At 51.9% G+C, this 20,472-nt stretch overlaps 1 protein-coding gene and 1 pseudogene across 1 annotated transcript; both read right to left on the reverse strand.

Annotated features, from left to right (window-relative positions):
- Window positions 1-2,953: 2,953 nt before the first annotated feature.
- Window positions 2,954-3,966, reverse strand: LOC136530848 (uncharacterized). Its single transcript, XM_066523560.1, has 4 exons — window positions 3,907-3,966; window positions 3,431-3,826; window positions 3,143-3,340; window positions 2,954-3,058 (listed from the first exon to the last, which is right to left on the reverse strand). Exons 1-4 carry the CDS (start codon window positions 3,964-3,966, stop codon window positions 2,954-2,956), a joined length of 759 nt encoding a protein of 252 aa, XP_066379657.1.
- Window positions 3,967-9,980: 6,014 nt separating this feature from the next.
- Window positions 9,981-13,476, reverse strand: LOC136530842 (uncharacterized; annotated as a pseudogene).
- Between the last annotated feature and the right edge of the window lie 6,996 nt (window positions 13,477-20,472).

Below are 20,472 nucleotides of genomic sequence, written 5' to 3' on the forward strand. Positions count from 1 at the left end.
GAAAGGTTTTGTCATGGAAGGAAAAGAATGAATGGGATGCCGCCTAAAGAAATCCATTTATGGATTAAAACAAGCTTTAAGACAGTGGTACTTGAAGTTTGATCAGACAATAAAGAATTTTGGGTTTAAAGATAATGTTGAGGACAATTGTGTCTACGCAAAGTTTAAGAATGGGAAGTTTATCTTCCTTGTCCTGTATGTGGATGATATCTTACTTGCTAGTAGTGATGTCAGTCTACTACTAGAGACAAAGAAGTTTTTGTCCTCAAAATTTGATATGAAAGATTTTGGTAAAGCTTCGTTCGTTCTAGGGATTGAGATTCACCGAGATAGAAGAAAAGGGGTATTAGGACTGTCACAAAAAGCATACATAGAAAAAGTCTTAAAGAAATTTAGTATGCACAAATGTAGTCCCTCACCAGCTCCTATAGTCAAGGGCGATAGATATGGGGATTTTCAATGCCCCAGGAACCAATATGAGATCGATCAAATGAAAGTGGTTCCATATGCTTCAGCTATCGGAAGCTTGCAATATGCTCAAGTGTGCATGCGCCCTGACTTGGCATTTGTTACCGGGTTACTTGGCAGATTCTAGAGCAATCCTGGAATAGAACACTGGAAATTGGTAAAGAAAGTCTTGCGTTATTTGCAAGGAATGAAAGGCCTCATGATGACGTATAGAAGATCTGATTTACTCCATATAGTGGGATATTCAGATTCTGATTATGCGGGAGATAATAGAAAATCCATGTCTGGATATGTATTCACTCTCGCAGGGGGAGCTATTTCATGGAAAAGCTCAAAGCAAACCGTCACTACATCGTCCACAATGTATGCCGAGTTTGTAGCGTGTTTTGAGGCAACGGGGCAGGTGAACTGGCTAAAGAAGTTCATACCGGTTTGAAGGTGGTTGACGACATCAATAGACTACTAAAGTTATACTACGATAATAATCCAGCAGTACAGTATGCTCACAACAATAGATCAAGTCATGCTGCCAAACACATTGACATAAAGTATTATGTTGTGAAGGATAGAGTCCGGGATCAAATGATAAGTCTTGAGCATATAAGTACCGAAAAGATGCTCGCGGATCCGCTTACAAAAGGCTTACCACCCAACGTGTTCAGAGAACATGTAGCTGGCATGGGTTTAAGGGAAAGCCTATGATTCCTGGACTATAAAGGGCCCAAAAGTTAAAGTATTTATTTCAGATCAGAGACGTGCATTGTAGCTATTAAATCTATCAGCAATTGACCGTGACGATGAAACATGCTCTATGCATCATCTGTGAAGAAATGAGAAAGAAGAAGAGGATTGAAGTTTAAAGTTTAAAGATAAAAGTAATAGTATGAGATCAAGGGGGGGAATGTTGGAATGATCTCCCAGCCAATAAGCCCAACGGCCTATTGGGCCTTGGTCACGTGCCCTGATCGGGGGCGCCCAACCCTACATGGTTGGTGGGCCCCTGTCGCACTGCGCTATATAAAGTGGTGGGGGCCAGCGGCTCATCGCACGAGGTTCACCATGAGCCAATCCGCCCCACCAACAAACCCTAAGTCCGATCTAGTAAGGGTGCGTAGCTAGCGACGGAAAGACGCCACCGTCATCACCGTCGGCCTCACTACACCCCACCGCGTCGCCAAACTTCATCGACTCTTCCCCAACCATCGCTGCCCGTGCGCAGACTGCATCAACGAACCTAATGGAGGCCACTAGATCTTCCACCCCTGCGGTCTCAGGTTCGAACCCCCTATCTATCTATCTCTATGTCTCCATCTCTCTGTCTAGATGTACTAGGGCTTGTTTAGGATCAACTGGTTACCTAGAAGTCCCTCGGTTCTACCCTAGATCAATCCTATGGTTTTAACACGAAGCTCCCATAGCGCTTCCCAACGGTGGCGAGGTAGTTGAGCTTGCGGTGCTCCCAGACGGCCGCAGCGACCGCCTCCTCAGGGAACTCCGTGCAGTACGCCTCGCACTACTGGAGACGCGCTCTTTGCGGAGTGCCTAGGGCACTCGGCAAAGGCCCTATTGCACTCGGCAAAGGCTTTGCCGAGTGCCACACTCGGCAAAGAGCAAACGGCAAAGCCGCATCCGGCGAAGGGTTCTTTGCCGAGTGCCATTTGTCGGGCACTCGGCAAAGGCTTTGCCGAGTGCCAGGACGGCATTCGGTAAAGAAAATTGGTCGTCAGCCATTGACGGCGTCTTTGCCGAGTGCCGGGTCAGGAAGGCACTCGACAAAGCTTTTCCCTTTTTTTTTTGAAAAATCCTTTGCCGAGTGCCTTCCTGACCCGGCACTCGGCAAAGAATTTTTTTTTTTGAAAAATCCTTTGCCGAGTGCCTTCCTGACCCGACACTCGGCAAAGAATTTTTTTTAAAAAAAATCCTTTGCCGAGTGTCTAGCTAAGACGGCACTCGGCAAAGAAAAAATATTTTTTTTTTGGAAAATTCTTTGCCGAGTGCCAGAGTCCTGGCACTCGACAAAGCTGGGAAACACATGGTAGTGTACACAGCTTTTCCGAGTGCCAGGGTACTGGCACTCGGCAAAGAGACCTGGTAGCGCATTTTTTTGGCAGCTTTGCCGAGTGCCAGGGCAAAAGGCGCTCGGCAAAGGCTCTTTGCCGAGTGTTACACTCGGCAAAGTGACCAAAAATTTTTGCTTTTTGCTATCGATCACTGCAAACACAACATATAGCATATATATCACATCCATCACATATATACCACATCCAGCACCTTATATGTCACAATCCATCACACATACCACATGAATCACATCCGTTCACCACATGTCACAGTAATTCCATCCATTATTCAACAGGATTCCACATCATTCAACAAGTAGTTCAAATCCATCACCACATGTCACAATAACACATGCATGACAACAACATTGTCTCAGACAGAAATCCATTGCGAAGAGAACAAGACATGAAACTACAAGCGCTACTCACTGAAGCGGCCCTTGATGTGGCCATCCTACTGGCGACGGGGAAGGAAACATCTGCTGGTTCAGAGTGCCCTGAGCTGGGTTGTTCGAACCCGCCGACTGAGGCTGCACACAGGAGAAGAGATTGCATGAGACAAGATTAGTTGAATAGCGATTGTAGCAATTCCTTACATGTGTGACATTACTCACTGGAGTAGCGGAGTGAGGAGGCTGAGGTGGACCCATTAACCCAGGAGGCATAGCAGCACCCGTCGTAGTTTGCATCCAGGCAATAATGTCCGCCAACCTTTTCTCCTGAGCGAGTTTGTCGGCCTCCCGCGCAGCCCACTTGGCCGCCAACCCTAGCTCCAGCTCCTGGGCCCTCCTGTTTGCTTCTTCCACCTGGGCCTACAAATTGTTGCAAAGCTAATGTTACAATAATGCAAAGGAAATAGAGTTGTGTAAAGATCAATGTACGATGAGTAAAACATGAATAACCTGGAGTGTGTCGACCCGTTGCTGTGAAATGCTCGGCTGTGAGCGTATCGCCGGGAGTGAGGAGGTGGTCGTGCTTTGTGCTCGGATCTGGGAGAGAGTGAGAGTAGAGGCCGTGTCGATCACGCTGTCGCCAATCCAGTAGCGTCCATGCTTCTTGCCTTGTCCAATCCTCATGACGGTGTTTGCATCAATGTTGTCGGTCCGTGGATCGTACTCCAGCCCATGGATCGACCTTGCCGCCGACGTGTAGTCCATGATTTTCTCGTAGGCGCTCGAGTTTGTGTACGCCTCGGCCGGGTCGTCCGGGTTGAAGGAGACGTCGGACGACGCCTTGCCCTTGTGTGCCATGGCAAATGCGGCGAAGTTGGAGCACTCTTGGCCTTGATGTGCCGCCGACTGCAAGAACGAAAACAAGATGATTAGAATTCTTTGCCGAGTTCAACGAAAGCAAGAAGAATAGAAACATGACCACGTACCCACGCTCGGGCGTATCCGGAGAGGTTGCGGTTGTCTTGATGGTGTGATACACCTGGCATGAACAAACGTGACAACGTGAGATGTCTAGGTTTCTAACCATCCTACATGACAACGTGCGCAAAATGTTCTCAAATTTTTACCATAGCCTCCACATGTGATGTAAAGACGCGTCACCAAGTTTCATGATTTTTGAACTTCGTTTGCATTTTATATAATTAAAAAAACACTTCACCCACAATTTTGTCGCTATGTTTCGTGCGTGAGATGTTTGAAACTTCGGGCGTGCTCCTGGAAACGGCCTCAAAATACAATAAGTAACGTGAATATTATTTTTTCACTCGTCGAATTCCATGATTCGACGCACCTGCAGTTCAAACTTACATTTCCCGAAAAAATGCAATTAAATGAAATAAATTAAGGATATATAGCAAAAAGATCGAGAAATGTGCCAAATTTGAGGATGTACTTCAACTTAATGTGTAAGGGTTGAAGAAAAAGTTTGGAGGCAAAAAACAAAAAAAATTATGCTTTACCGAGTGCCCAACTCTGACACTCGGTAAAGCCTCTTTGCCGAGTGCCTAACGGGGGGGCACTCGGCAAAGGTGACGGCAAGTACTCCGCCAGCTCTTTGCCGAGGGCCGTCCTTTGCCGAGCGCCGGTCTTCGCCGAGTGTCGGGCACTCGGCAAAGGGAGCTTTATCGAGTGCCGGTCTTCGCCGAGTTCCTGGCACTCGACAAAGAGCTCTTTGCCAAGTGCCCGACATTTAGCACTAGGCAAAGCCGGCGACACTCGGCAAAGCCAGGCTCTCCCGTAGTGTCGCGGTGCTCGTCAACGGGACAGTGGATGTAGTAGCCCTCCCTGTACGCGTAGGGATGAAAATGGTACGGATATTTTTCGACCGTATTCGAAACTGAATCCGTTTAGAGAGGTTGAGATCTGTCCGTATCCGAGTCCGGATATCCAACATCCGATACCGTATCCGTATTCGAATACTCAAATCATATATTTATGATGTCGATATCCAATCGTATCATATCCGACATAGTTGACACTATCCGTATTCGAATTCAAATCCGGACAAAAATACGAAAACAAATGTAATATCAGTGATATCCGTCCGTATCCGATCCGTTTTCATCCCCAAGTACGCGAGCTCGACGTAGCAGATGTTGGCGCCGGAAGCGGCAGCGGCGCCCGGGTCGGCAACGGGAAGATGACGTGCCTGGTGTTCCTCCACGGTAGGATTGACAGGGGGCCCTCGAGCGTGCGCACGGTGCAGTAGATGTGGAGGGGGTCGTCATCGCGACCGTGGTGTCGCCCGTAGAGCACGGAGAAGAGGCGATAGGCGTTGTCGGCGTGGCAGAGCGGGTGCAGGCACATCGAGCGGAGGTTGGTGTCGGGGTTCTTGCGCGGAAATGTGCGGTGGATGGCGTCGGTCTCGTTGTCGTAATTGTAGACGTTGCAGGTGGCGTGGTTCTGTCGGAAGCAATCCTCGTAGATGGCGTGGACCTGGGCCGCCAGGGAGGTGAGCGCCAGCAGAGCGGCGACGGGCCGCGGGAGGAAGGGGACGGCGACGAGCAGGGGCAGGGGCAGCGCCTTCTTCTTGGCTGCTGCTGTGACGCCGCGCGGTGTCGGCGCGACGCTGTCGACGGCAACCCCTCGCTTGTGGACGGCCGAAGCGCCGAGGAGGAACGGTTGGAGGTCGTCGCTGATGGTCGGCAGGGAAGGCAGAGGTAGACGGGGGTCGGAGGCGACGGCGCGCGCGGCAACCGGTGGCTGCGGTGGTGGTGACCCGCCGGTGGCGCCCATGCCCGAGATGAATGAGGCGACGAAGCTGTGCGTCTGGGCGTCGTCGGGCAGTGTGGATGGGGATGAGGTCGACGGTCGTAGGTGGTGAGAGGAGGCAGCCCCCCTCGCTGCCGTCGGCGGTGTGTCCTAGGTGGGGGCAATGGCGGGAGCGTGCGCGTGGTGGTCGTACTGGGAGGATGGTGGTGGTGTTGGTGCAGCTGCGGATGACGAGGTGCTGGGCTGCTGGACGATGGTCGGGAAAACGAGGAGGGCGAGGCACATCATGCCGGCGAGGTGGTAGCGACGCACCGTGAGCGTGATCGCCATGGCTGGCTTGGTGGGTTGCTGGCCGCGGTGCAGTGGCGTGAAGGTCTAGTGGATGGCAACGAAACGACGGAATCCTGGCCCTGGCGATGCTTTATGGAAGGCAAGGGAGTGAGGGGCGATCAGATTAGGAGGTTGTTACTCGCGTACAGCGAGCGAAACGACGCTGATGCCCTTGGCCTCCTCTGCTGCGCAGCGGTCCCGCCTGCCAATCTCGGGCTCGCGCGGCCTCCTCCAAGCGCTGGCACGCTTTCTTGCCTTGCTTGTCGTGTTGCGGCACGGTAAAGGTCGTGTGGTAGCAAGTCGCGGAGCAAAACCGTGTAACGCGCGCCGGCAAATCACATCGTTAAGACACAGGTAAAAAAATATGTTTAATACTTGCATTGAAACAATATTATGAGTTTAATGTATATATGTACACTATATTGTTACCAAAAGAATCCAGTGTATACAATTCAAAAGTTGTCTAGACAAAGCAGCCTATCCAAGCTGACACGATCCACGAGGTGATTGAAGATAGGAGCCAGCTCGCACGCTTGCTTCCAGAACGACGCCGGAAAACGCGCTGGAAGCAGCGAGAATGGAGCGTGACACGATCGTTTCTAGAGATGGTCAACACATTTGAAGTATAGGCTACAACACTATAAGGTTGTTAGAGGTTAAGCTCCTGAGGTTGTAGCTATGGTGGATTGGGGGCCGGGGCTTGAAGACTCGACGCTGAGGGGGCGGTGCCGTGCTGCCGAGGAGGGGTTAGGGCTGCGGCTGGAGTGGTCAAAGAACAGGGAGGGAGCCCCAGGCGCCCAAGGGTGTCTTTGTGACACAATCCCAGGCTAATTCTTTTCTTCTCAGAGTTGGACTCTTATAGTCCTTACAAACCAAAACACCTTGACTCATTAGGCTAACAAACTCTGCTACTAATCTGAACCCAATCTCTAAAAACTCTCAACTAACTAAATCTGCTAGGACTCTTAGGGACTCGGCTTGGACCTGAACCGGAACCGTCTTAGGTCTAGCCACTTCGCCTAGCATAGGTCTTGCCGACCATAACAAGCAACGAGTATAATAAAGTTAGTTTCCTTTAGCTTTCAGCGCGTATGTCATACTAGTAGTTTCCTCAGCACTTGAGATGTAGATTATGCATGCCATTTGAAATTTGAAACTTGAAAGTGAGTGACGGTTGTAACTTCTTTGTTACGGCGGAAAGTTTGTAAATTCATCCTCCACGCCTCCACAAAGCAGCCGTGGGCTGCCTTGCATTTGCACAGAAATACTGTGGCAGACAAATTGACGTTCAACCTTTATAGCTTGGTTAATTGCTTAATATTATCTTCGTTTTAAATTATAAGTTGTTTTAACTTTGTTCTAGATCAAACTTGTCTAGTTTTAACTAAGTTTATATAAACATTTTATTAACATCTACAATATGGCTTCAATAAATGTGTTATCAAAATATATTTTACTAACTATTAAATGAATCTTATTTGACTTTGTAAGTGTTTTGTATTTTTCTATGAACTTGAGTGAACCTATATAAGTTTGATTTATAACAAAATAAAAAAGAATTATAATTTAAAATGGACAGCATATATACAATTTGTTCACGCCAGGTGCGACCACATGGTTGATATCTCTGCCCATGCATGTCGAGTTGATTATGAGTAGCATCAACCATGCAATAGGTGATGAACAACATTAGTAATTGTTCCACTTTGACAAATGCCTAGGATACATTCAATAGAGCCATGAGCTTACCTCTAGATGGAACAAGACCATGACAAACTCGATGCCGTTGTTGTTGGACGGCTAGTCTAGGATGATAGGGAACAACCTCGTCAAACTATACTAGTAGTTCGGTTGCATTGAGGAAGTTCTAATTTTTTTTTTTACTGTCAACGGGGGAAAGGCTCCCCACCTGAGATTTTTATTTCATTGATCTAGGCCCGTTAAAGGTAGCCCATCTTGTTTTTAAATTACATCACCTTTTCTGAAACTTATTACAATTACATATCGAAACTAAGAATTGGCACCAAGCATCTGCTGTTGTTCTATCTTTCTTGGGTAGCCGTCTCTCCCATAGCTTAGCATCAGCTTCTATCAGTCGAACCGTCTGCCTGATGGTGGCTACTTCCTCTCTGAACATAACGCCATTCCTTCGTTTCCAGAGGTGCCAGTAGCACAGGGCCATGAAAGTGCTGAAGTGTTGTTTTGGGAAGGCCGGCGGGCATTGGACGTTGATCAGACGGTCACCTGAATGCGTCTGGTTGCTGTGGAATCCCAGATTTTGCCAAAATTCTTGAGCAAATGGGCAGTCAAAGATAATGTGTTCGCCCGTCTCCTCTGCTTGGTTGCAGACTTCACACATCGGGCTATCCACTATGGATTTGCGACAAAGATTTACACGGCATTGCACCCTTCCATGGATGACCAACCACACGAACTCGTCCACCGGCTCCCAGGTGGCGTCGGCGGCCGGCAAGTCGGCCCATTGAACGAGGACATGCCACGCCCCGCGACTAAGGCGGGAACGCAGCACCCTCTCTGGTTGAAGAAGTGGTCGGCCGTGGCGTAGAGGCGGTAAAGCTGGCACCGAGGACGGCGGCGTGCCGCGAAAGGGCTTCAGGACACCGACGTGAAAAACGTCGTGAATTCGGGCACCCTCTGGCAGCCGGAGACGATAGGCCACCTCGCCAAGGCGTTCAAGCACCATGAACGGCCCAGCATACTTGGGCCCCAGCTTGCCCTTGCTGCCCGGAGCGACAGACTGGTTGTGGCGAAGCAGACGGAGCAACACCCAATCGCCAACCGCGAGCTCGAGAGGTCGGTGCTTGGCGTCGTAGAAGCGTCGCGCATGTTCCTGAGCCTGCAGAAGACGCGCCCGAACCTCGGCGAGAAATTCATCCCTGTTGGCGAGCAGGGCGTCCACAGCATCCGTGCGAGCGCCCCCCGGAGCATAGGGCAGGAGCTCCGGCGGTGCGCGACCGTAGACAACAGTGAAGGGCGACGTCCGTAGGGCAGAGTGGTAGGCGGTGTTGTAGCAGAACTCTGCCCACGGAAGCCAGTCGAGCCAATCCCGGGGACGATCGCCAGTGATGCAACGAAGGTACATGGCGATCGTCTTGTTAACCGCCTCGGACTGCCCATCCGTTTGCGGGTGGAAGGCGGTGCTCATGCGGAGTTGGACGCCCGCCTGGCGGAACAGATGGCGCCACACGTGGCCCGTGAAGACCGGATCACGGTCACTGACAATGGAGTCCGGGAAACCATGGAGGCGGACGATGTCGCGGAAGAACGCGCGGGCGACGGAGGAAGCCGTGTACGGGTGGCCCAACGGAATGAAGTGGGCGTACTTGGAGAAGCGATCGACGACGGTGAGGATGACGCTCTTGCCATGGACTTTGGGAAGCGCCTCGACGAAGTCCATGGCAATGTCGGCCCAAACACGCGATGGCACCGGCAGGGGCTGTAGCAAGCCGGCCGGGTGCATCGCCTCTGTCTTGTTGCGTTGACACGTCGCACACGCCTGCACGTAGTCATGGACGACGCGGCGATCATGCTCGACGAAGAATTCGGTCCGGAGCCGCTGCAACGTCTTTTGGATGCCTTCATGCGCGTTGGTGTGGGCTAGCTGCAGAACGTCGTCGAAGACCGAGGAGGTCGCTGGGACGTAGACGTGGCCCTTGTAGAGGAGGAGGCCGTCTTGCAGCGCCCAGTCTGCGCCACGCGCGCCTGAGGCCACCTCGTCGCGGAGCGCTCGCAGCTCGTCCGACGCGGTCACCTCGCGCCGGAGCTGGTCGAAGAGTTGGAATGTGGGAACGGAGATTGCTGCGAGGACCGGCGCGGCTGGAGGCAGCGCGGCCAGCAGGGGTGCGTCGCCATCTCGCCGGGAAAGCGCGTCCGCGACGACGTTGAAGCGCCCTGGCCGGAACTCAATCCTGAAATCATAACCCATGAGCTTACTGATCTAGTGGTTCTGGGGAATCGTGGACAGGCGCTGGTCGAGGAGGAACTTCAAGGCGTAGTGATCGGTGCGGACAACGAAGGAACGGCCCCATAAGTAGGGCCGCCAATGCCGAACGGCCTGCACCAGGCCGATCAACTCCCGCTCGTAAGCGGCGACCTTCAGGTGACGCGCCGCGAACGGCCGACTGAAGAATGCCACGGGCCCGGCGCCTTGATGCAGGACCGCCCCAAAGCCGGAGCCCGACGCGTCGCAGTCGACGAAGAACTCGTTGTCGAAGTCCGGGAGGTGCAGGACCGGAGCTGCGGAGAGCACCGTCTTCAATGCCGTGAACGCCGCGTCCGCCGCCTCTGTCCACAGGAACGCATTCTTGCGCAGGAGGCTGGTCAGAGGCGCGGCGAGGGTACCGTAATCCTTGATGAAGCGCCTGTAGTATCCTGCCAAGCCAAGGAATCCACGAAGGCCACGGGCAGACCTCGGCTGCGGCCAAGACTGCACTGCCGCGACCTTGGAGACGTCCATGGCGACACCCGCATGCGAGATCACGTGTCCCAAGTAGTGAACTGTTGGAGCCGCGAAGGAGCACTTGGACCTCTTGAGGTGGAGCCGATGGGCGCGCAACACCTCGAGGACGGCGCGCAGCTAAAGAAGGTGCTCCGTCCATGAGGCGCTGTAGACGAGGATGTCGTCGAAGAATACGAGCACGCACCGGCGGAGAAAGGGTTTCAGCACCATGTTCATCAGGGCCTGGAACGTCGACGGCGCGTTGGAGAGGCCGAACGGCATGACGAAAAATTCAAAATGGCCATGGTGAGTGCGGAACGCCGTTTTGGCCACATCGTCCGGGTGAACGCGCACTTGGTGATACCCCGAACGGAGGTCGAGCTTCGTGAAAAACTTTGCACCATGGAGCTCGTCCAGCAACTCCTCGACGACCAGTATGGGGAACTTGTCCTTCACAGTGACCGCGTTGAGGGCGCGGTAGTCCACGCAAAACCTCCACGATCCGTCTTGCTTCTTGACGAGCAGGACCGGTGCCGAGAATGGGGACGTACTGGCGCGGATCGTGCCCTGCTGCAGCATCTCTTCACATTGCTTCTCCAGCTCGTCCTTTTGCAATTGCGGATAGCGATAAGGACGCACCGCAACTGGTTCTGTGGCCGGCTTGAGGTGTATCCTGTGGTCACACGCGCGCGGTGGAGGCAACCTGGTCGGCGGTGCGAACACATCGGCGTAGGACTCCAGCAGGCGCTCGAGGATGGTAGGCTCTGTCCCCTTGGCCGAGAACCCCCGGATCACCTAGAGACGCTGCGGCGAAGCGGCTGCAGCCGCAGTGCGCGGTGAGCCGACTCCACGCCACAGCACGCGGCGGCCCTTGAACGTGAACTTCATGCACAGGTTGGCAAAGTCCCAAAGGATAGGGCCGAGGGTGCGGAGCCAAGCTATGCCGAGGACCATGTCGCAGGAGTCCAACGGGATGGCGTAGCACTCGACGGTGAAGGCTTCGGCCCCAATCCGGAGACCGACGTCGCGTGCGATGCCGCGACATCTGACGCGATCTCCATTAGCCACGATGACATGAGCGCCTTCGCTGTCCTGGAAGTGGATCTCCGCGCGCCGCGCCGCAGCTCGGCTGATGAAGTTATGAGTAGAGCCCGAGTCCAGCAGAGCAGTGAGTTCGTGCGGCCCCACCTGCACACGGAGTTGCATCGTCTCCTCGGACCATATGCCGGTGATCGCCGAGAGCGAAATCAGCGGCTTGTCGGGGTCGAACGGCAGGTCGGCGGCCAGCGGGGTGTCGGCGTCGTCATGATCGTCCAGTTCTTCGACGATGTAATCGGCCGCCTCGAGGAAGAACAGCCAGGCGCACTTGTGGCCCCAGACGTAGGGTTCGTCACAGTTGTAGGAGAGGCCTTGCTTTCGACGCTCCGCCATCTCCTCGGGTGTAAGGCGCTTGAAGGCCCGAGGCGCTGATGTCGATGAAGAACCCGAAGAGGACGTCGTGTCGGCCGGGCCGGTCAGGGCCGGCGTCGATCCGGCCGGTCGACGTCGCAGTGGTGCAGGCAGAGCGAGCTGAGCCGGCGCATTCCGGCGTTCGTAGGCGCGGGCTAGGTGCATGGCGCGTTGCAGGTCCTGTGGGTCATGGAGTTCCACGTCGACGCGGATATGATCGGGCAGGCCACTCGTGAAGAGCTTCGCCTTCTGCCCTGGGGAGAGACGTCCAGCGTGTGCAGCCCGCGCCTGGAACGCCTCCATGTAAGCGTCGATCGTCGACGTGAACGGCAGCCGGGCCAGATCTGAAAGATGGTTGGTGCTCAGGGGAGGCCCAAACCGCTGATGGCACAGCGTGTAGAACTCCTCCCACAGCGGTCGGCTGGAATCGGCCTCGAGGACCAGGTACCATTGCTGCGTGACTCCGGTGAGGTGGTAGGACGCGAGCCAGACCCGGTCGGCGTGGCGCGTCTGATGGCCCTGGAAAAATTGCTCGCATTTGTTCAACCACCCCAGCGGGTCCTCCTTCCCGTCGAAGGTGGGGAACACAAGCTTATGATACTTGGGCACGACGTGACCCTCCCATGCAGCCTCCGGTGCCGGCGGAACATGCAGGCGAGGAGGGGTCTCCACCGCGGGTGCCGTCGACATAGCCGCCGCCCCCACGATGGACTCGAAGGACGGCACGGGGGACGGCGAGTGAGGAAAGGAGATGTGTGTGATCGGCACACCGAACTGGGGAGCCGCGGCCGACATGAGAGGCGCCGAGGCTGGGCCCGAGGCCAAGGGCGCCGATGGCGCGGACGAACTGAAGGCCGTGAGCGCCGGCATGGAGGACGCTGGCCGGCCGCCGGAGCCCGGCAACGCGGCCTGATGAAATTGCGCCCGCGTGGGTGGGGCGCGGCCGTCGATTGCCCCGTCGCGCGCCGCCAGATCGCCCATCTGGAAGTTCATGAAGGCGAGCTGGTTCTGGATGCCTTGGACGGCGTTGGTGAATTGCTGGAGCGTGTCGGCGGGGACGGCGTACAGCTGGGGCGGTGGTGGTGGCTGCGAGGACAGAGGCAGGGTGGTGGTGGGGACGAGCGCCCCGGCAGAGGCGATGGGCTGCGACACCCCAATGGCCGGCGTGACCAGGGGCGCAGATGGGTTGGAGATCGGTGGGAACGACGGCGACGGGGAAACGGTGGTGGGTGGAACGGCTGGTGACGAGGTCCCGGACGAGGCCATCAAGTCTGATACCAGGTTGTTAGAGGTTAAGCTCCTGAGGTTGTAGCTATGGTGGATTGGGGGGCGGGGCTTGAAGACTCGACGTCGAGGGGGCGGTGCCGTGCTGCCGAGGAGGGGTTAGGGCTGCGGCTGGAGTGGTCAAAGAACAGGGAGGGAGCGCCAGGCGCCCAAGGGTGTCTTTGTGACACAATCCCAGGCTAATTCTTTTCTTCTCAGAGTTGGACTCTTATAGTCCTTACAAACCAAAACACCTTGACTCATTAGGCTAACAAACTCTGCTACTAATCTGAACCCAATCTCTAAAAACTCTCAACTAACTAAATCTGCTAGGACTCTTAGGGACTCGGCTTGGACCTGAACCGGAACCGTCTTAGGTCTAGCCACTTCGCCTAGCATAGGTCTTGCCGACCATAACAAGCAACGAGTATAATAAAGTTAGTTTCCTTTAGCTTTCAGCGCGTATGTCATACTAGTAGTTTCCTCAGCACTTGAGATGTAGATTATGCATGCCATTTGAAATTTGAAACTTGAAAGTGAGTGACGGTTGTAACTTCTTTGTTACGGCGGAAAGTTTGTAAATTCATCCTCCACGCCTCCACAAAGCAGCCGTGGGCTGCCTTGCATTTGCACAGAAATACTGTGGCAGACAAATTGACGTTCAACCTTTATAGCTTGGTTAATTGCTTAATATTATCTTCGTTTTAAATTATAAGTTGTTTTAACTTTGTTCTAGATCAAACTTGTCTAGTTTTAACTAAGTTTATATAAACATTTTATTAACATCTACAATATGGCTTCAATAAATGTGTTATCAAAATATATTTTACTAACTATTAAATGAATCTTATTTGACTTTGTAAGTGTTTTGTATTTTTCTATGAACTTGAGTGAACCTATATAAGTTTGATTTATAACAAAATAAAAAAGAATTATAATTTAAAATGGACAGCATATATACAATTTGTTCACGCCAGGTGCGACCACATGGTTGATATCTCTGCCCATGCATGTCGAGTTGATTATGAGTAGCATCAACCATGCAATAGGTGATGAACAACATTAGTAATTGTTCCACTTTGACAAATGCCTAGGATACATTCAATAGAGCCATGAGCTTACCTCTAGATGGAACAAGACCATGACAAACTCGATGCCGTTGTTGTTGGACGGCTAGTCTAGGATGATAGGGAACAACCTCGTCAAACTATACTAGTAGTTCGGTTGCATTGAGGAAGTTCTAATTTTTTTTTTTACTGTCAACGGGGGAAAGGCTCCCCACCTGAGATTTTTATTTCATTGATCTAGGCCCGTTAAAGGTAGCCCATCTTGTTTTTAAATTACATCACCTTTTCTGAAACTTATTACAATTACATATCGAAACTAAGAATTGGCACCAAGCATCTGCTGTTGTTCTATCTTTCTTGGGTAGCCGTCTCTCCCATAGCTTAGCATCAGCTTCTATCAGTCGAACCGTCTGCCTGATGGTGGCTACTTCCTCTCTGAACATAACGCCATTCCTTCGTTTCCAGAGGTGCCAGTAGCACAGGGCCATGAAAGTGCTGAAGTGTTGTTTTGGGAAGGCCGGCGGGCATTGGACGTTGATCAGACGGTCACCTGAATGCGTCTGGTTGCTGTGGAATCCCAGATTTTGCCAAAATTCTTGAGCAAATGGGCAGTCAAAGATAATGTGTTCGCCCGTCTCCTCTGCTTGGTTGCAGACTTCACACATCGGGCTATCCACTATGGATTTGCGACAAAGATTTACACGGCATTGCACCCTTCCATGGATGACCAACCACACGAAGAACTGCACTCTTGGTGGCGCGTGGCTATCCCAAATAAACTTGGCTGCTGAATGTGTGGGCGTCGTTCTTGATTGGAGCAGTCGGTATAGGCCACCAGAGTCGAGCTTCCCCTGACCAAGGCAGAACGGACCCCGGCGTTTGTCCCGGCTGTCACTGAAAATGTCCAAGTTTGCAATCTACCGGAGTTGAGATAGTTCATTGCTTGCCTCTGAGGAAAGCCTGGGTACCAGAAAGTTTGAAGAATCCACTCCCATCTCAATTGCTTGCGCAACAGACAGATTTTTCTTTGTGCAGTGACTGTGTAAGGCTGGGAACCTATCAGCCAGAGCATCTTCATTGTGCCAAGCATCATACCAGAACGATGTGTCCTTCCATCCCCAATATCAACCACAGTGATTGCCTGATAAAGTGGCAGCAGGGAGCGCAACACATTCCAGTGTTCACCAAAGGGGTCCCCCTCCAGATTTGCCAAAGATGCATGCTTCCTTACCCAATCTGCCCATGCCGATTCCAGGGAGCAGTGTAGACGATGCAGCAACTTCAGTAGCAAGCAAACATTTCGGAGCCCCAAGTTCTTTATGCCTAAACCTCCCTGATCCTTTGACAGGCATACCCGTTCCCAAGCAATCAGGCTCTGGGCGGATGTGGCTTCATTGTCCCCGTTCCACAAGAAAGACCGTCGTAGACGATCCATCTTATGCAGCACCGCCACCGGGATGGACAGTGCGCTCATTGCATATACCAATTGCGAATCAAGCACAGAGTTCACCAAAACCGCACGACCCATGGTAATTTGTGCACTAAGATAGGCAGCCCAAGGTAGATTTGGGGGAAGTCTTCCAATTTGCACCCTAGCAATGAGATGCATTGCTGCTTGCTGCTGTTGTCCATATGAACCGGCACTGATGTGCTTTTATTATAGTTTATGCGGAGTCCGGTGGCCTCGGCAAAGAGGTCTAGCAGTTGTTTAAGGGAAGCAACATCTGCTGGATCTCCTCTTACCACGATAAGAGTGTCATCAGCATATTGAAGCACCGGGCATGACAATCATCATTGATGGGGTGACGCACTGTGTGTTCTCATTTATTTTGATCAGCTGCTGTAATGTTTCTGCAACAAGCAAAATTAGATAAGGGGATAAAGGGTCACCCTGTCTCAGCCCGCGCTTACAATTTATCCATGGCCCCGGGCACCCATTAACTAGAATAGCAGTCTTGGAGGATTGGAGGATGTTCTGAATCCAGGAGCACCACAAGCTGTTGAACCAAGGTTGTCTGCAATCCCTCCCAGTTAACTGTGTCAAAAGCCTTAGCAAAGTCCAATTTAATAACAAGAGTAGGAACTTTCCTCAAGCCGTCCGGATCCTCCACAAGCGGGGCGATGAAGTGGTGGTCGTGGAAGAGGAGGACACCACCAGGGAGGTCAGGAGGCTAGAGTCCACCCTTTTCACAGCGATGAAGCAGATCAAGGTTAGTATTACGTCATCAATGTTCGTCTTTGACGTTGAAGATTGGAGTTCTTCATAATCTTGGTGGTTTTGCAGGGCATAGCACGACCTGTCAAACAACGGTGGCAGCTGATCAAGAGGATGGAGCCTCTCGCCGAGGAGAACACAAAGCTGAAGGAGGCGGTGAAGCTTATGGAGAAAAACATCCAGAGGGCCCAGCGCGAGTGAGATCTTGCCGAATCTAATGCGCGGGATCTGGAATACCAAAAGGGAGCTTTATCCGAGCAGCTGGCGATCGTGTCCGAGCAGTTGCGGGGCAGCTCCGAGCAGCTGAGAAGCCTCTCCGAGCAGAAAAAAGGTATTGCAGATCGATGGACTTTTTCTGTATTGCCGAACAACTTTAATGTTGCTAACAATCGTCACTTTTGTAGAGCAAGATGCGGAGCTCGACCAGTTACGTCAGATCGTCGGTCAGCTCCAGGAGGAGAAGGAGAAGGCGTCTGGGCGAGCAGAAAAAAACTGATCGAGGAGCTAAAAGGTGAGTACTTCGTGGTCGGAGTTATTGCTGAAGTGACTTCTTCGTTTGACGGATCCTTTTGGTGCCAGCAGAATACCGTCGAAGGATCAAGGCCTAGTTCGACGTGTTGGAGCTGGAGGCACAAACCCAGAGGCGAAAGCTCGACGCCGTGGTGGCCGGAGTCAGGCCGGTGCTTGACTGCATCGACATGGAGGCAGCTCCTCAGCCCGACGACAGGCCGCCTCATCTGGACACCATCATCGACAAGTGCAAGGCGGCATGGGAAAACTTCAAAAGCTTCAACCGTGACGCCACTGTCTCCACCGTGACCCATGCCCTAGTGGTAGTCTGGTCTCATTACCCTACCATCGATCTACGAGCAATAGGGGCCAGATTCGCCAGAGGGACTGGTGCGACGAAGCAGCAGGAGCTGGAAGATGAGGTGGAGGACGCGGCGAAGAGGCTGGCCAGAGACGTCGACCTGTTCGGCAAGGTGGACAGAGAGGGCCAAACATAATGACCTGCTCGGAGAGTAATCTATAACAGCCGAAGAGAATAGTTAAAACATGCGAGGGCGTAGACAAACATTTATGTATGCGTATAAATGTTGTAAAGTGACATGTGCATGTTTATGCAGTTTGTCAGTATTTCAGTGAAAAATCGTTGTAGTGTTAACCCTAATGCGATTATACGTGGTATAAGTAGCATCCGAGCAGTTAGTTCGTTACTAAGCTCTTGGCCTTGGCTAGCCCATATTCCATAACGTCGAGCGTGGAGCCCGTGCACGTGTAGGAGGAACAGACGTGACCAAGGAACCGTAGCCGACCACCCATAACGCAGAGCGCGGAGCCCGTAGCACGTGTAGAGAGAGATCGGAGACTGGGTTTTCTCCAAAGAACACATCGCGGAACGTGTGCTGCTCGGTAGTTGGCAAAATATCTTGGAGATATGGAGAAACATGGTGGAGCATTTATGGAGATCACGTATTGGAGTTTGTTAAGGAGTAGCTTAGAGCTGGCGACCGCAAATGGAGATTAAACCGTAATGGAGAAATAATGAAGACAAATTATGGCAACAAAAACTTCATTCATTATGGAGTGGAGAGTATATATCTGGAGCGTTTCAAGGATAGAAATGTATAAGGTGCTCGATGTGCCATGAATTGGGGATATCGATTCCGTCCAAGTCACATAGCCGGTAAGACCCTGGTCGGGTAACCTCTTTGACCACGTAAGGCCCTTCCCAGGGGGAGGAGAGCTTGTGTATCCCTTCGGTTTTCTATTTTCTACGGAGAACGAGATCGTCGATAGCAAATGAACGACCTGTGATGTTGCGGTTGTAGTATCTTTGCAAACCTTCTAGGTATTTGGCTGTGCGGATGCAAGTGATCAGGACATTCTTCTTCGGCCCTGTCGACGTCCTCTGTCCGAACAGCTACGGCTTGCTCTTCGTTATAATGTTCCACCCTAGGTGCTCGGAAGGCAATGTCCGCTGGAAGTATGGCTTCTGAGCCATAGACCAGGAAATATGGAGACACACCGGTGTTGCGACTAGCTTGAGTGCGCAGTCCCCAAACCACAGCTGGGAGCTCTTTGAGCCATCTACCTGGATGTTTTTCCTCTTTCTAATATAGCCTCTTTTTGAGGGCATCAAGGATCATGCCGTTCGCCAGTTCGACCTAACCATTGGCTCTAGGATGGGCAACAGAGATGTATTTGACGGATATACATCGGTCTTCGTAGAAATCCCAAAAATGATGACCAGTAAATGTAGTTCCAAGGTCGGTGATAATGCTGTTCGGGAGACTAAATCTGTGGATGATATCTTCGAAGAGCTCGACTGCCTTCTTTGCAGTAGCCGAAACAAGCGGTTTGTATTAGATCCACTTAGGAGAACTTATCAATGGCGGCGTACACGTACCGAAAACCACCTAGCGCTGGCTTGAAAGGCTCGATCATGTCTAGTCCCCAGCATGCGAAAGGCCAGGAAGCTAGGATGGTCTGCAGTTCTTGTGCCGACACGTGTAGCTGCTTGGCGAAAAATTGGCATCCTTCACAACGTCAGGACAAGGTCTTCTGCGTCGGTGATGGCCGTGGGCCAGTAAAAACCAGCTCGGAAAGCTTTGCCGACTAGGTTTCTCGAGGCCACGTGATTGCCACAGAAACTAGAGTGAATTTCGAGAAGTAGTTTCACTCCCTCTTCTTGGGTGATGCATTTCTACAGTATCCCTTCCTTGGCACTTTTCCTCATCAAGTTCCCGTCTACCAGCATGTAATGCTTGCTTCGATGGATTAGGCGTTTAGTTTCAGTCTTGTCGGTGGGTACGTCGGCGCTGGTGAGGTACTTGATGAACTGTTCCCTCCAGTCGGCGGCCGGTGAAGGTACTATAAGTACCAACTTGCTCGAGGGGGAGGGATTTCTTGAACTTCCTTCTCTTCCTTAATAGACGGCGTAAAGAGATCTTGAACGAAGACCCTAGGTAGAATCGCGGTGCGAGAAGATCCTATCTTAGATAGGTGGTCGGCGAGCTGATTTTGATCTCGTACCACGTGGTGGTACTCGATACCATAGAACTTCCCTTCTAGTTTTCCAGATTTCAACGCAATATGCATCCATCTTCTCACTAGAACAAGACCAGTCTTTGTTGAGCTGGTTGATGACCAGTGCGGAGTCTCCGTATACCATGAGGTGTTTGATGCCGAGCTCGACGGCTATACAGAGTCCGTGGAGACATGCTTCATATTCGACGGTGTTGTTGGAGGTTGGAAAATGAATTCAGAGAACGTATCGGAGCTTGTCCTTAGTCAGCGTAATGAATAGAATGCCAGCACCATCACCATTGATGTTGAGGGCGCCGTCGAAGTACATCACCCAGTGCTCGGGGCAAGTAGCGGGGATGGGCTCTTGGATCTTGGTCCACTCAGTGACGAAGTCAGCGAGCGCCTGTAACTTGATGGTAGGCCTGCTTCTGAATTCGATAGAGTAAGTGCTGAGCTCGATAGCCCACTTGATGATGCGGCCATTGGCCTCCTTGTTATGGAGGATGTCCCCTAGAGGGAACTCAATGACCACAGCGATCTTGTAATACTCGGAGTAATGGCGGAGCTTGCGTGACGTGATCAGAATAGCATATAGCAGTTTCTGAACATGAGGATAACGAGTTTTGGACTCATTAAGGACCTCGCTGATGAAGTAGACCGAACATTGTACCTTATAGGCATGTCCGGCTTCCTCACATTTGACGACGATAGCTGTGCTAACGACATGAGAAGTGGCGACGATGTAGATCAGTAGGGTTTCGTCTGGTCGAGGCGCCTAAAAGGTCCTAATATGGCTAGAGGGGGGGTGAATAGCCTATTTAAAAATCTACAAATCAACTAGAGCAATTTGATTAGTATGACAAATAGTGAAATGCAAACTTGCTCTAGCTCTACAAGGGTTGCAAGCCACCTATCCAACAATTCTAGTTGCAAAGATTACTAGGTACACAACTTGCAATGTTACTAC

The sequence above is a fragment of the Miscanthus floridulus genome, unplaced genomic scaffold, assembly GCF_019320115.1.
Source record: "Miscanthus floridulus cultivar M001 unplaced genomic scaffold, ASM1932011v1 fs_220_2_3, whole genome shotgun sequence".
Lineage (NCBI taxonomy): Eukaryota > Viridiplantae > Streptophyta > Magnoliopsida > Poales > Poaceae > Miscanthus > Miscanthus floridulus.

What these genes read in the sequence shown, in the direction of transcription:
- LOC136530848 (XM_066523560.1), bottom strand. Translation starts at nt 3,966, where the DNA reads ATGCCAGGTGTATCACACCATCAAGACAACCGCAACCTCTCCGGATAC. An exon ending in CCGGATACGCCCGAGCGTGG is followed by an intron (nt 3,827 to 3,906) that starts GTACGTGGTCAT and finishes TCGTTCTTGCAG; the next exon opens with TCGGCGGCACATCAAGGCCA. An exon ending in CTCCTCACTCCGCTACTCCA is followed by an intron (nt 3,059 to 3,142) that starts GTGAGTAATGTC and finishes TCCTGTGTGCAG; the next exon opens with CCTCAGTCGGCGGGTTCGAA.